Genomic DNA, 15480 nt, shown 5'->3' with positions numbered 1-15480 from the left:
ATGGCTCTAAAAACAAAAAAACGCAAACAGATAGCATGGCAAAACTTACATCAAAATCTCTGTTTGAAGTTTATTTCGTGTTGTCTCCATTTTCATATGGCATTCAAAAGCCACACTCGGGAATCCCACTGTACGCCCCGGGAAAGCGAGTGACCAGAGCAGGAGGTGCCAAGCCGGGGGTGCCTGAGGTAATGAAGTCACAGGCTGAGAGGTCCGGCCCCTTCCCTTTCACCCGCTCCCGGACCATGAGACGCGCCCGCTGGCATGGGACATAAAGAAAGTAGCATTGATCACCACAGCCCCCACCATCGCTCCTCAAGCGACACTCGCCTCATTCCATCCCGTCAGCGAGGGAGCGGCAGGGCGGGCCCCGCCCCGCTCCCGGCATTCCCTGCGCCCGCTCGGCTGGGCTCGGCTCCGTTCGGCTGCGCTCCGCGGCTGCACTTGCGCCATGGCCGCCTACAGCAAGTACCTCACCGCGCGCCACTCCGCCATCGCCGGGGCCGCCGCCGCCGCCTGCGCGCTCCTCGGGGTGCTCGGCAAGCGGCGGGCGGCAGCGCAGCACGGGTGAGGCCGCGGGGCGGGAGGAGAGCCGGGGACAGGCGCGGGGCTGGCGCTGCCGGGCTGAGGCCGGGAGGGCTGTGGCCTGGCAGAGGGGGCACCCCCGGGAGCGGCTGCTGCGGGCACCGTCCTCCCGGCACCGTCCTCCTGGAGAGGTGGCGTCTGTGGAGAGGGGTCAGACGGCTGCGTTCCCTCTCCCGCCTTCCGTGGGGCGCAGTCGTGGAAGCATAGAATCACCCAGGTTGGAAAAGACCTTTAAGATCATGGAGTCCGACCATTCCCAGCTCTGCCAAGGCCACCGCTGACCCACGGCACTGAGGGCTTCGTCTCCACTGTGTGTGAACACTTGCAGGAACGGTGACTGCAGCCCTGCCCTGGGCAGCCTGTGCCGATGCCTGAGCACCCTCTGGGGAAGGAATTGTTCCTCAGCTCCATCTAAACCTCCCCTGGTGCAGCTTGAGGCCGTTTCCCCTTGTCCCATCCCTTGTTTCTTGGGAGCAGAGCCCAGCCCCTCCTGGCTCCATCCTCCTGTCAGGCAGTTGTAGGGAGCGATCAGGTCCCCCCCAAGCCTTCTCTTCTCCAGACTGAACCCCCCAGGTCCCTCAGCCGTTCCCCATCACACTTGTGCTCCAGGCCCTGCACAAGCTCCATTGCCCTTCTCTGGCCCCGCTCCAGCACCTCAGTGTCTCTCTTCTAGTGAGGGGCCCAGAACTGGACACAGAATTTGAGTGTTTTCAAGCTTTTGTAGCTTCTTCTGAGGTCTTGGATCAAAAAGGAAGCATTAGATGCTTGACTAATAGGGATGTCCTAGGATGCCTTATCCGCACATGGGCTCCAGCTGTTGTTGTACTGTTGCCGTGTAAGGTACACAGGTAACGATTTCAAAGAGGTAGTATATGGCTATGTTGTTCATGAGGATAGCTTCCAGGTGTATGTATGCTAGAGTGTCTATTTCTTAATCTCCTGTTAAACACTTGGGTACTATAAGGTATGTAAGATGAAAAGTGTACCTGAGGTTCAATACTTGTGTGATTTTAACTCATTTTAGGCTGCAGATTATTGACCATGTTAAAGACCTGCTATGTTACGGTAGCACAGTTATCGTGTAGTTGCTACAAATTTGTGCTGGTGCTAGATCTTGACATTAAAATGGACTTACTCAACAGAATGAAGTAATAACATACCTGCTATTAAGCAACAGTCTAGTTTTATTTTAACTAATTCCTTTCATACACATGATAGTCTTTAAGAGCTTTGTGAAGTTAGGTAACCTTGTCATGTAACATGTCAGCAATTAATACGCTGCTGGCAATTTATGCATTTGCTACCTTGCATTGTTTGTATGAAAGTCAAAACCACAAGATCCCAAACCATTGCTGAGACTTACTCTTCTATCAGACTTGTAGGGAGGGATCCTATTTTTCAAGTATCCTGGCTTAATTTAATAATGTAAAAAAAAAAAGGAGAGAAGCTATATAGAAGGGCATAAAATGGTGAGCTGGGGGAGTTACTGACACTGTAGTGCAAGATTTTCATGCTTGATGTGTTACAATGGTGTTTTAAGAAAGACTAAGCCATACAGATGTTCTGCATGGGAGCATCTACATTTTAATTCAGATCAAGTGTATTCTTTTAAAGTGACTCTCCCAATTGTCCACACTTACCTTGCTCTGCTTTTATTGAGGAGTGATCTTGGAGCTAGGTTAGGTTCAGATCAGAGCACATCTTCAAATGTAAATGCAGGCACAGTGCACTTTATTCCCACTACCAGTAGCATTCAGTTGACAGCAGCAGGCTAGAACTTGTGCAGAGTAATCCGTCTATCCCTGAAATAAATATTATGTGGATCCTTGGTTGTCCTCGTAAACTGTTTTGCTTGCAGATCTTCTGATGCTGATCTGCGTGACTTGACAGTGGCAACATATCTATTAACTTGAGAGTCAATATACTGAAAGGGAGCGTTAGCCTTGATACCGAAGACTATGTTTGGAATGTGTGCTTCCCATATGAATCTTTGATTCTGCTAGGTACACTGCTAAAAATCTGAGCCATTCATATGTGCTAAGTAGACCGAATGCTATTACAAGATCAGCGAGAATTGGAAAGTGGAGATGATTTATAAATTATATTCTAGCTAGTTTAGCAGTTGAATGGAGTTGTGAGAGCCTGACGTGATCTGTCCACTTTTCCTTTATCTGTGCTGCAGTCTTTCTAATAACTTGTCCTTTACTTCTGTAATCTTCCTCTCTAAAGCCATTTTGCATTCTCAAATCTATTAGAAACGCAGTTGCTAAAATAAGTGCCATGCTTGCAAACTTGATTGTTCCACTCATGCGTATATGCTGCTTTATGCTTTTAGTCCCTGCACAGCTTAGCTCTTATTTACTACTGGTACTGTATTGTGGTCATGGATTCCAAAATCTAACATCCAGCATTCAGTTGTTTCAGTAATAGCTGTGCTGCTACTAAATGCTATTTTTGAGGATGGTTTTTGCCCACTGGTGTTTATTCTTTTCTCCGTGTTTCCTTCTGAGGCACACCTGGCCGAGAGCCTCACAGAGCGCTGTCAGGTTTGGGCAGTACGAAAGCTACATTGCCTAGATCACCAGCCTTGACAAAAGCATCCAGTTATTACCACTGCTTTGTCCTCCTTTAGTCTCATTAATTTGTGTATCATTCATTCATTTCTTAAGGGATTGTTGCTAATGTAAATTATAGCATACTTTCAGAAGGGATTCTGCATCCTTGTGGTGGTATATGATGCTGACATATAATAACAAGTGGTAAACCTTGGCGCAGCAGGGATAAAAATCTCCAGGGCTTAGTGTACCCTCTAATTTCTGTGTTGAATTTCTCCCTGTCTCTTTGGGAAGAGAGATAAGTTAGGAGGGTACAACGGTCCTAAATTTATTTTCTTATTCCTATAGAGAAGAATTTCACTTGACAATCTAGATAGTCTGGAAGAGGACTGGTAATACATCTGATGCTTGAGCTTGACTGAGTAAAGCCTGTGAGGAATAGTGGTGGTTTATTTTTATATATGTGAATTTCTTTGTTAAGCTTGGTATATAATGCCTAAAAATGTTGTGCCATGTGAGTGTGAGATGAATTTCAGCTTCCTGAATTATGGAAGGTGGAATTTTAGTTTTTAACTTCTAAAGCCAAAGGTGAATGCTTTTAAAGTTTTGCTGGAATGGCAGCCATAGGTCAATGTCACTGCTGGCCAAAGTTGTCAAGGAAATAACATATAAATTAAAAGAACATAATCTTCTTTTAGCAAATCAAATGCATTTGAATATGTAACAAAAGTTATCTTACATGGGCTTCTCATGTTATGTGCGTTTTCTTTTTATGTGGAATAATCAGTTCTAGAAATGATAGCAGGAAGGAAAGAAGAGGCAACTTTCACCTACTTTCCTGCTGTTAGACAATAGGGACAAGGTCCAGTACAACTCCTATCAAGTAGTAATGTATGAATAATTAAGCTGTATATGTTACGCTAACTTGCCTTAGTAGGTCAAAGATCACTCAATTAGCGCTAGCTGGGTTAGTCACAGATGTTCTTCTGCAACAGCTATTACACTGCTGCTCAGTTTTACAGTACTGAGAGGTGGTATCACTTGCAGTTTACAGTACATTTTAACCACAGTTTTCTAAAATCTTCCAAAATGGAATGACATAGCTTTGTTTGCTTATAGTAACATGGTAGCATTCCATGTTACTTCCTTGGAGTAAAACACAGAAAGAAAAATAAAGTGTTTCTCTATTTGAGTTGCTTCCCTCCTTAACTCTGTTTCCTTGGAAAAGCTTCCTTTCTTCTTGGAAGGGGAAAAGTTGTTATATGAAAATGCAATTACAACTTCAGTTGTAATATTTAGGGTTTTTAGAATTGTAAGAAGTTGTCTTGCTTGAGAAACTCCATTATCCTTGGTAATGTGATACAGGAAAAAAACAATCACTCCATTCTGTTTATTTCTTTTCCCTAATTCTGCCTCAAACAAGAAGCAGCAGAATATTTGCTGAAGATTTGATTGCTTTGGAAATAAAACCTTAAGGGGTGCCTCATAAAGGAGCTGGATATTGTCTGTTATCCCTCTAATGAGAATTGTTCATGAATACCTGTGTAGTTTAAAATTAAGTACTTACACAAATGGAGAAAGAACTTGCATTGCTCTCAGAAAGAAGGTATTTAACTCATACAGCTTTATGCTGGAAGAAGGAGTAAGAGGAGGTAATTAGGCTAGAGAGTTTGGAACTGCAGGATTAGGGAAAAAGAGATAAACAGAATGGAGTTAACAGGAGGGAATTTGTAACAGATTAGAAGTAAAAGATTTTAGAAGCTGCTCCAGGACACTATGGCCTTTCCTATCACCTGATTTTGTCCATTAGAATCTAAAAGTATACTAGGGTATGGACATTTAATTTTGTATAGATTGAGCTTCTGATCCCAAAGTGTTGGGCATCCCTCCTGTGGAGAAGAATAATGCATAGGGGAAGAACAAAGCATGCTTGGGGCTTTAGAGGTTAGACACACCTAAAGCAAGGGGAAAGGCTCATTCGTGTTGATGTACCCAGAGTTGTTGACACAGTGTACATCAAATAGGGTTTTGCACAGTTAAGATGAACTGTGACACATAAGGTATGCACTTGTCTGTTGTTGGGCTTCTCATCCTCTTTCTTCTGACAGGGTGGAAGTGGATGTTCTGCTTACGTCATCAGCTGGCCTGCCCATGAACCTAGTTTGACAGTGATTGATACAAGGACAATCAGCAGTGATGGACACATGTTCAGACACTGGGAGAAGCTTTCAAATGTAACACAAGTTTAAATATAGCAAGTGGCTGTTGTAACTTGAAGCAAGTCATGCATTTTTATTCTCGTTTTGTACATTTGTGATGTTATCTTTTGTTTGCCTCATTTCTGTAGATTCTGAAGATGTTTGGGTGAGCCTTACTAGTGTACTTCGCATAAAGGGACCTATTTGAGATGAGTCTCTCATGACAAGAAGGGTGAAATGATACTGCTCTAGATTAATAGACTGCTTCCATGTATGTAAAAGCCTTAAAGGGAACCCATACTTGCTTTGTGAAAAGCAAGCGTCAAAACCAACCAGCCAAGAAACTATGCCAACTACATTAAAGTAGGTTAATCCAGAATGTGAATGTGACTTTTGAGCCTGCTGCTTTCTGTACGTGCACTAGCATTTAAAAACAGAACAAAAAAGACAAAACCTACACATAGGATTGCTAGTAAATGCATCTAAAATCTAATCTTGTAGAAAAACCTGCCTGAGGCTCAGAAAACCTGTTTTCAGCTGGAGGGTATGGAGACAGGAGATACGACATGACTCAACCCTGATCCTAGCTAGCATTCAGACTGCCTTTGTTTTGGGCCTGGATAGTTAATTAGTGGTTTCTTTCTTACCAAGTTGCATAAAATTATTGCTGTCTAAGCCAAGCTCTAGTGTAAGTGTGTGTAACAGTGTGAAACTTTTATTTTTCACTTTGCAGGGAACTAGCTTGAAGTTTTCCACTGTTACCCATGAGGGAGAGCTAGAGCCACAGCTGAGGCCAAAGCACAAGTGTGTGGAAAAACTAACAGCTCTCAGGTTTTTCTTTACATGTTACTTTATTGAGATGCAGACTGCTACTGAAAGTTAAAACTTCTCTGCAACAGTTGTGCTTTCTTGCTGCCTTCTCAAATGTTTGTAGAAGCTTTCAGAGGAATTCAGGGCCTTTGCTTGCAGTGACATAGCTGGCCTTCTCGGAGTCCCCTTCTTGGTTGCCTGAATGTATTCCCCTCAAGGTTTTTTTGCTCATGCTGCAACTAGCCACCAACCTTGAGCCAAGAAAATAGTGGTCTTGGTATCTATGTGTGCTCAGGGTGCACTGTGTAAATGGGTATGCTTTTGGACTGTGCCCAGGCTTCTGAGTAAGGTTGCTGCCCATGACCTGAAATAACTGTATAGTTGCTCTCTGTTCCTCTGTGTGGGGTATGCAGTGTGAAGCTGTGTCTACCAGTGAGTGTGCTATGAGTGACACTATACTTTTCTTGTAGCTGTTATTTCTTCACATGGTAACCAAGGTATGCTGTAGTAATTTGAATTGTGTTCTGTTTTTACAGTGTCCCAGTAGTACCTTGACTGCAACACTAACCTGAAAACTGCGCAAATAACTGTGGGCTTCTACAAAATTGTTCACCTGTAGTGGGTTTTTTTGATTGTGTGTTGTTAGGGTTCTTTTTAAAGCTATGAAAATTGCCCAGTACCATTCTAGAATGTAAGGTCTGCAAAATACAAATACAAAGGTTGCTTAGAGGTAACAGCTCTTTGAAAAGCTCCACTTAACCCTAAACCAGATATTTTTGTTTTGCACTGTGATGAGCAGAAGCTAGTCATCCTCCTCTACGGAAGGAAGGTAGCATGACCTGAAACGTGTAGCTGTTTCTGCAGTCAAGCACAGCATAACATTTTTCAACCCCTCGTTTTCTTTTCGCCTGTCATTAAACTGGAAGTCTTGCTTATCTGCAAGAGGGGGTCTTCCTCTGCCATTTCGTTATTGTTAGCTGGGTATCATAGAATCATAGAATAGTTAGGGTTGGAAAGGACCTTAAGATCATCTAGTTCCAGCCCCCCTGCCATGGGCAGGGACACCCCACACTAAACCACAACACCCAAGGCCTCATCCAACCTGGCCTTGAACACCGCCAAGGATGGAGCATTCACAACCTCCCTGGGCAACCCATTCCAGTGCCTCACCACCCTCTCAGTAAAGAATTTCTTCCTTATATCCAATCTAAACTTCCCCTGTATCGATTGCTTCTGCTGAACTTTGTTCTGGAAGGAGGCAGGTATTACCAAAGGCAGCTGTCCTTTTAACTTCTTCCTGTTTGCTAGTAAGTACCACAGCACTAATATTCCTGAGACCTTTAGGAACTAGGCTCAATGGCCTCTTGAAGACTTTTCCCAGTTTCTCAAATCACTTTCTTCTTCAGCAGTGTTGAGAATGAGTAACCACCACTGTTGCATGTTTCTTTAGAGAGAATACCTTCACTGGTACAGAAATAGAGTCAAACCCAAAGATTGAATGCTGTGACCAGCACTTATTTGGAGACTGAAATTGCATGGGATTATAATAAATTTTTGTCTGTTTTTTTTTTTTTTTTTTAATACTCAGATCCAATTAGAACCTCTCTGATTCAGTTCAAGTCTGTTGTCTCTCTTCTGCTGTGTGCCCATGTAAAGAGTCCAGTGCTGTCTCAGTGGTCTCTTAGGTAATGGAAAACTGCTGTTAGGTTCTCCCAATGCTGCTTTTCTTCAGGATGATCAAACCTTCTTCCCTCAGCTTCCCCTTATTGGGCTAATGCTCCACCCTCCTGGCTATCACCATAGCCCTCTGCCCTTTTTTTTGTATTGGTGGTCCAAAACTGATCTTAGGACTCCCTATCATAAATGGTAACGTTGATAAGGAATGTCTAAGACATTGCATTAGTTTGCATTAGAAGCATTAGTTTGGGTCTGACTTTAAACACCATGAGCACAGAGAATAAATTTGAAAGAATGCTTTGATTTGTTTAGCATGAAGGTAGCAATCAGAAGAAACACCATGAAAATTGATGCAGATTAAACTCGCTCTGATCTTTATTTACCATAGATGGTCATGTGAAGCAGATGAAAGTTGCAGGTTCTTAAATTATTATTATTACTGTTATTATTCTAAGTCTTTATAGAAGCTCCTTATCTCCTCATCCTCAGTACCAAGGAAGACTTTTATAAAATTACTTAGTCTAGGTATTCTGGAAACTTATTCCATAGACAGATCATCAGAATCGAAAGTACTTTGTGTCTCATTCTACATGATCTGTTCCTGGGTTTGTGATCTGCATTGCTGCAGAGGGGTTGCTGCATCAACCATGGTGACCTATGGGTGAAGTTCTGTATTTAAAAGTAGAATTTGACTTACTGATTGCTTTAAAACTTAAACCTGAGACTGTGGGAGTTTGGAGAAACTCTTGACTAGTGTAGAAGTAGTACCTGCTGAATAGAGGCAGAGGGATGTATATGATTAAGATTTTTAATGCTGCCATAGAAAATTGTAAAGAAACTATGCAGGAACACTTTTAGGTGTTGTTTCATTTTGGAATATTCTGTGTTCTTATCCTTACCTAGAACTATTCCTATCTAAACCAATAGATTTGGCTCAGTGTTAGAAGTATTTCAGTACCGTAATTTTTCTAATCTGCATACTGTCTGGGTAACCCTTTCCAAAAACTTCGTCATCAGCACCCTTCCTTGGCCATGAGGGCATGAAGGAAGCTCGAAAGTTAGTCGGCCCATCATCTACTTGGTGATGTCTGTTACTTCATTACTATGTTGGCAGGGTATTTTTCATAATTCCCTGCCAGTAAACTTGGTTTCAGTCTAGCATGTTCCACGTGGAAAACTGAAAAGCAAGCAGATGTTGGAGATGAGTTATAGTAAGTTAAATGATTCTGCTACACAACTTGGGATTCTGTTGGTACAGTGAGAGCTTGGAAGAAGGCTGGCTTTTATATTTCTGTGGGTTTTATTATTTCAGATAAATAGAGCAGCTCAATATAAAAGGTTTTGTGTAGTTCTGGGCAACTGTTACTGTATTTATTTGTGCTTGACTCACGCTTTCAAAACATTCTTTTCAAATGTAAACTGTTGTGGTTATTGTAGTTTAAATTGAGGGGCAGGGAAGTAAAAACTCATGGTATAGATAAGAACAGTTTTAATAATTGAAATAAAAGTAAAATATGATAATAGGAAATAGAGGAAGGAATAAACAGGTGATGTACAACACATTCTTTCACCACCTGCTGATTGATACCCAGCCCGAACCCAGCAGCGATTTGCCCCTTCTGGGTGACTCCCCCCCAGTTTCTATATTGGGTATGACCTGCTGTGGTATGGAATACCCTTTGGCTGGTTTGGGTCAGGTGTCCTGTCTCTGCTTCCTCCCAGCTTCTTGTGCCCCTCCTCACCGGCAGAGCATGAGACTGAAAAGTCCTTGATCAGGGTAAGCATCACTGAGCAGCAACTGAAGCATCGATGTGTTATCAGCATTGTATTCAGACTAAAGCCAAACCACAGCACTGCGCCAGGTACTAGGAGTAGAATTAACTCCATCCCAGCTGAAACCAGGACAGTGGTTCAATTTAAAATCACATATTTTTTAAGCTGCAGTTAGGCATTCATAAGTTCAAAAACGTCATGAATTATTTTCCTGGTCTAGATGGCTTCATGGTGTATGCCATACTTTTTTTCTTGCCATGCTTGTTCTTATAGTCTTATTTTGTCACCGTACCTTGTTTTGATCACCTAAAGCAAGGTCATATGTTCTCTTTGTGATTATTGAATTCTTTTTGCTAAAATCTAATGCCCGTGAGGAACTGATGGCTGGAAGTAAAAAAGGAATCCAAATGCAGGGAAGGGCAAGAGAAATATCTCAGGACTTTCCAACATAGAAGGAGAGAAATGAATGGTGAACAGTCACTGCACAGTTCTGACTTCAAGGTAGAGAACAATATAAATGGGTTCCATATGGGGTATGTTCTGCATCACTGCTGCTCCCATTCAGACTGTCTGGAAGTTGTTTTTATCTTGGGATCTTTCATTGCCCCAGCCAGCCCAGCTTCAGTCAGGGAAGGGTTTCATCATGAGTAACTTGTGACAAAGTGAGAGGAACTACAGTAAAGATCAAAAGAAGAGCTTTTCTGCAGTTTCATAGTAGCTGCCTGAATTGTAATAATCTTGATAGAATAAGCATGTGATGAATTGTACTAACCTGAGCTGCATCATACCTGTTGTCCTACCACAGCAGCATGTCAAGCATTAGTAGCATTTGAGCTTCAGGGCACTCCTGTCATAATAAAAAGCACAGTTCAACCCAAACTAGAAAGTGATATGTGTGGATAGGGTAATATCTAAAGTTGACACTGCAGAAAAAGGCAGCTTTATGTTTCTATTCCATGCAGTCCTTATGTTGTGCTGCTTGACAGGGCCCTTACACCAGAGGAATTACTTGCAATAGAGAATTTGGGCAGCATGTAGCAATTGCCTTCCTTCACAATAAGGCTTGTGATGCTCCAGCATTAAGCAAATGAGGTGTCTCTAATAGGGTGCTTGAATCTGTTGCAAAGTGAGAGTTCTCTGCTGTAGGCAGATAGTCTTGTTGTATTCTTGCTGACTAATTGAGGGTGTTATTTAGGCTTTAAATTCAATGCCAATGCAACCACAATTCTCACAAAGATAGGTCTATGAGAGTATAATGGAGTTTGGAGTAGTGCCAGCAGGTATTGGACTGAAAAAAATGAGGCTCTTGGGAAGAAAAAGTTCTGTGGAAGTTTTACTCCAGGCAGAACTGTGGCAAGTCTGTTGTTGCAAGTAAAATGGTTTTACTTATTAAAATAAAAATGGGTTTATTTACTTTTAATAGCAAGAGCAGTGTGTTTGGAGCTATGTAGCCACATTGGTTTCTCTGCTTCTAGATAATCCAGACTTCATATATAGCATTGTCTCCTTTCTTATTAAACTATAGTCTTGTTTTGATTTATTTATTTAAGAAAAATAGAACTAAACACTTACAGCTCTTTTTCATTAGGTTTTGATTTTACAAATACTTTAAACCTTTATAAATATAAATTCTAATTGAGTGGGAGTTCACAATTAAGTATAATATCACTATTTCTGAGCAGTCCTTTCACTTTAATGGATAATCAGTTTCAGCTCAGTAGTTCCAGCTGCTGAATTTCTCTCAATAGGCCTACTGCAGGAAAGAAATGATCAATAAATACATCAAGGATATTCAGCTGCCAGAGTAATTTTGGGCCTCATCTTCTTAATATATTACTATTTGAATGTATTCACTTCTGATCCTTTCAGAGCTGAAATGGTTGTGTATTACAAGTGTTGTAACTTCAAACATTGGTAGGCCTTGAAGCAGTCGAAGCCAGGAATTATTGCAGCATATCTGGAAGAGCAGCATACTTTGATTCTGCATTACAGCAAGTTATAAATCGCCATGGGAAGTACCCCCTTAGCTTGATAACAACTTACACTTAAGAAGACTCCTTTTCTCCTAGTCCCAAAACAGATGTCATCGGACTGATCCATACACAAGGACACTTCCAAAATATGCCAGTTTTGTACTTTGAAAAATTACAACATGTGTTTTGAGAAGTTTCTTGTGCCAGCAATACATTGCTCCTGCATAGCCAGGATGTAGTCTCTAACTGCGTTGTTTCTCAGACTTTGCACACTGTTTGCACTTCTGCAGACATACTTCCATCATTGCCTGATTAAGTGTTGTATCTCCTCTGAGCTTCTATTAAGGCATTTCTCTCCAGTCTGCCCTCTGCTGCCCTTCATTGTCTTTGTTTTGTCTTTCACACAAGTAGTCTTACAAGATTTTTTATCTTAGGCTTCCCTCTCGTGTTACCTGTAATTAACTTTCTGCTAAACTGGCATCTCTCCCTTCTCACTTTCGTGGTCTCCTCCTTCCCTTCATTTCTCATATTCTTCTGCTACCTTGCCCATTTCTTCCATAATAAGTTATTTCTCTTCACTGGTCAGTGACAGTCACAGATCTTTCTAATGATCATAAATAAAAATAGGCATGGTTTCATCCTAGATATTTTCTTTGCTGAGGTTTAAGGTACAAGTGTGAAATGATGCTGCTGATAAAGTTGCAGGATAACTGGTTGGGTGGCAGTCTGCTGCTGTTTTGATGTTGAAGGCGGAAGGAGCAGTGTCTTACATGGTTTCTGCTTCCCTGTAATTTCCTAGGTGCTGTCTTGAAAGCATATGAACATTGTAGGCTGAAGGCAGCCTGCTCTGTGTTACATTATGATAATTGAGAAATGGAAGGTTAGAATTTAATGTGGTTAGCTGTCACTTTTAAACTGCATAAATGCATAAGCTCTCCCTACAGCCTCATGTGCTTGTCTGATGCTTGAATGGTCAGAAAGGAAGACAGACAAACTAAAAGTGTCTCGTATGTCAGCTTGCCTTTCTTAAAAGGAGAGGACAAAAGAATAGCATTGTACTTTGAAATGTTTGTTTAGCAGTAGATATTTTTCTTCTACCTGTTCTGTAAAATGCTGGGGAAGGAAAGGACAGAATGAAAACTAGCTCCCCTTCCAATGCACACCCTTGCATGAACTTGGTTTCATAGGATCTGACTTTATTTCCCCCACCCACCCCCACCCCCCCGCAGCATGTTTTACTACGTATAATCTTTATATATAGTAAAATGTTATTTGGAAGTCAAATATAATGCAAAACAGATCTGTCTGGCTTAAGCAGATAGTACAAAACATCAAAGTTGGGTTGCTTGGATTGCTGAATCTGCATTCATGTAGTTTTCATTTGTGGTCAGTGGAACCATGTAGCCATGCTTGCAGTGTGTATGTGAGAAACATAAAACCATAAGGAGTTCAGGATACATAAGCCAAGGTAAAGCAAAACTTGGAGGTGAAAGAGCAAGATATATTTACAGGATGTGAAACTGAATGCTCGAAGAAGTTGGGTTTCATTGAAATTGTATAAAACCAGAACGTGAGTTTGACATAAAAGGTAGCCCTGCTGTGAAGATGCTGGACTGCTTTGAAAGAAATTGATAGGGATAAAATCCCAAACTTTTGTTTTTGTCTCGTCTGTGTAGAGATCAACACAGAGAAGTGTGTTAATAACAAGTAAAATACTTTGTTTTTTCCTCTGCAGTAAAAGAAGTGGAAAACAAGCATTGCAGAATAATGAGGTAAATTATTTCTTCATGTAATATATTTTTAACAATACTGAATTTTTTTCTTTTTAACTTCTAAGTCACATAATTGTAGTTTTATTTTGGGCAGAATGGTGACTGTGGTGCAAATGTCGTTTGAATGATACTTTAAGACTTCTTGCATTGGTTAAATGAATGGAAGAATCAGGTTAATCACATGAAGGTTTATTGCATAATGATAATGTGCTTGATTTGTACCATGTGCTTTTTCATCTTTGTGCCTTATTAATATTTAAGGACTAATGTAAGTTTGGCTGTATGCATGGCAACAAACAGCTGTCTATAGATTTGGTATGACTTGTATTTGGTTTTTCTCTAAAAGAAAGTATGAAATAAGATGTAGAGTCTGATAATTTCTGAAAAGTACTACAAACTTCTGGTAGGAGGTTTGACATTTCCCTGGTCTTTTGTGTGACACTTTATTTATTTGGAAAGGTTATATTATAGCCCTTTAAGTCAAGCTTTTTGTTCCATGTTCAAATAAAATACAACAGCTCAAAGGGCAGAGCCCATGAGTGAAGATATTTGGTCATATGATGGCATGAATAGATAACTATTCCACATACTTCCATCTTAGCTGAGAACTTAAGGCTTGCACTGGATAAAGGTGTATGCAAGCATCATGTTCACTTTTAGCTGGACCTTGGCTGTACTATATGCCATAAACACTTGTATTTTGCTCAGCTATATACCTATTTGTGGAAATCTTAAGCAACTTTCTCTTATTCCTACCCATCTTGGATATAATTACTCTGAATGAAGAATTAACAGTCTAAGGAAAAAACCGTTGGGAAAGCCGTTGTTTGTCAGTTCTATTACAGTAGAGCAGTAACGTGTAGGGTCATGCTTCATTAGGCCTGGAAGGTAATCTTTAGTTGTTGGGATTGCTTGAGGTTTTGGATAAATATTTTTTAATGAAAATAATTTTATCTACCATATAATATCCTGTCTGGCTGGAATTTTTATCCGCAGTTGGCATTGTCATCATTTTTTGAAAAGCGCAGGACTAGAGTTGACTTCATCCCTTGAAAAATAGCTGTAGCCTTATTCAGAGTAAATCTGTGTTTGCTAGAGCTCAGAGCTTTCCACTTGTTGCCCAACACATCGTATATGTAAACAGCAAGGGAAGAGATTAAGCTGGACTCTTTGTGCATGTTTCTGTGGTTTAATGATCCTTGGAAATAAAAATAGAGTGCTTGATAGGATTGTCTGAGTTGATTAATGCTGAATCACAGGCTACTCTCTTTGTCTTCCCTATCCTGTCTCCCTAGTTTTTCCTTTCAGGTTTCCTGTCTGAGTATGTTGTGGAATTGCTGTAGGCGTAGTAACATGAGTCTTGGTTAGCAAAGGTAGCACGATTAGGTTGATTAGACAGGACTTACTTTAAGCATACATGTGTACCCTTTTAGTCTGCTTTCAAGACTGAATCCTTATATCCCATCTGTGAAAGGGAATACTGAAAAAAAAGGAAAGAAAGAAAAGATACCTGGACTTGTTAAAAAGTGTTGAGGTTAGTCAGGGTAGAAGATAGGGTTATATAGAGTAAAAAAATGCAACTGACCTAAATCAAAGCTGTTTGGCTACACAAGGGTTTTTAAGTATGTAGATTTAGATCACTAGAAGTTTGTTGCACTGGTTTTTAGAAGTAAAGGAATACCACATTCTGGTTTCACTTGAAGCAAGTTTGGGCTGTACAGTCAAGGGATTTAAACCACTGATGATCTGGACAAATGATGGAAGGCATCTTTAAAAGTACTGGCTGATGGTGTCTTCTAGAGGTAAGCAATGTTAGGAGATTGCAGATGGCATTGTAAGTTGTAATTGGATGTTTTAATGTTGTGGTCTGCATTGTTTGTTTATCCCTTTTAGTGTAGATTTGAAATATGTTCTTTAGTATCATGACAGCAACTTACTGCAATTTGTTTTGATAGCGTAAATCACTTACTTAGGATTTTCTTTAGCTCTGCGGACATATGCCCCTGATTCTTATATTTCATTCAACTTATGTGAGCACGTCTTAAATTGGAGGGAAATGCTGCAAACGCTGCAGAAGGAACATAGCTGCAAATAACTTGGATAGGGAAAATATCACAATCACATTTAAATAATAGCT

At 40.8% G+C, this 15480-nt stretch overlaps 1 protein-coding gene across 10 annotated transcripts in view; it reads left to right on the top strand.

The window, feature by feature from the left end:
- Positions 1–451: 451 nt before the first annotated feature.
- The window catches only part of ABCD3 (ATP binding cassette subfamily D member 3), a gene marked incomplete at its 5' end in the record, with an annotated part of 42294 nt that continues 27265 nt past the window's right edge, over positions 452–15480 (top strand). For 8 of the 10 annotated variants that reach the window (XR_013957383.1, XR_013957384.1, XR_013957385.1 and 5 more), the window contains 2 exons: positions 452–567; positions 13307–13343. Coding sequence is in view for 2 of the 10 variants with exons in the window: in XM_080622931.1 (XP_080479057.1) it covers positions 452–567; positions 13307–13343 (153 nt within the window). Of the gene's footprint in view, positions 568–4790; positions 5375–13306; positions 13344–15050; positions 15146–15480 lie in introns of those variants that run through there. The other 2 variants (XR_013957387.1, XR_013957388.1) reach the window with 2 other exon arrangements.

The sequence above is a fragment of the Psittacula echo genome (assembly GCF_963264785.1).
Source record: "Psittacula echo genome assembly, chromosome: 7".
In the NCBI taxonomy this organism is placed as follows: Eukaryota; Metazoa; Chordata; class Aves; order Psittaciformes; family Psittacidae; genus Psittacula; species Psittacula echo.
Note: the sequence above shows the minus strand (reverse complement) of the source record. Positions and strands in the feature narration are given on the sequence as shown.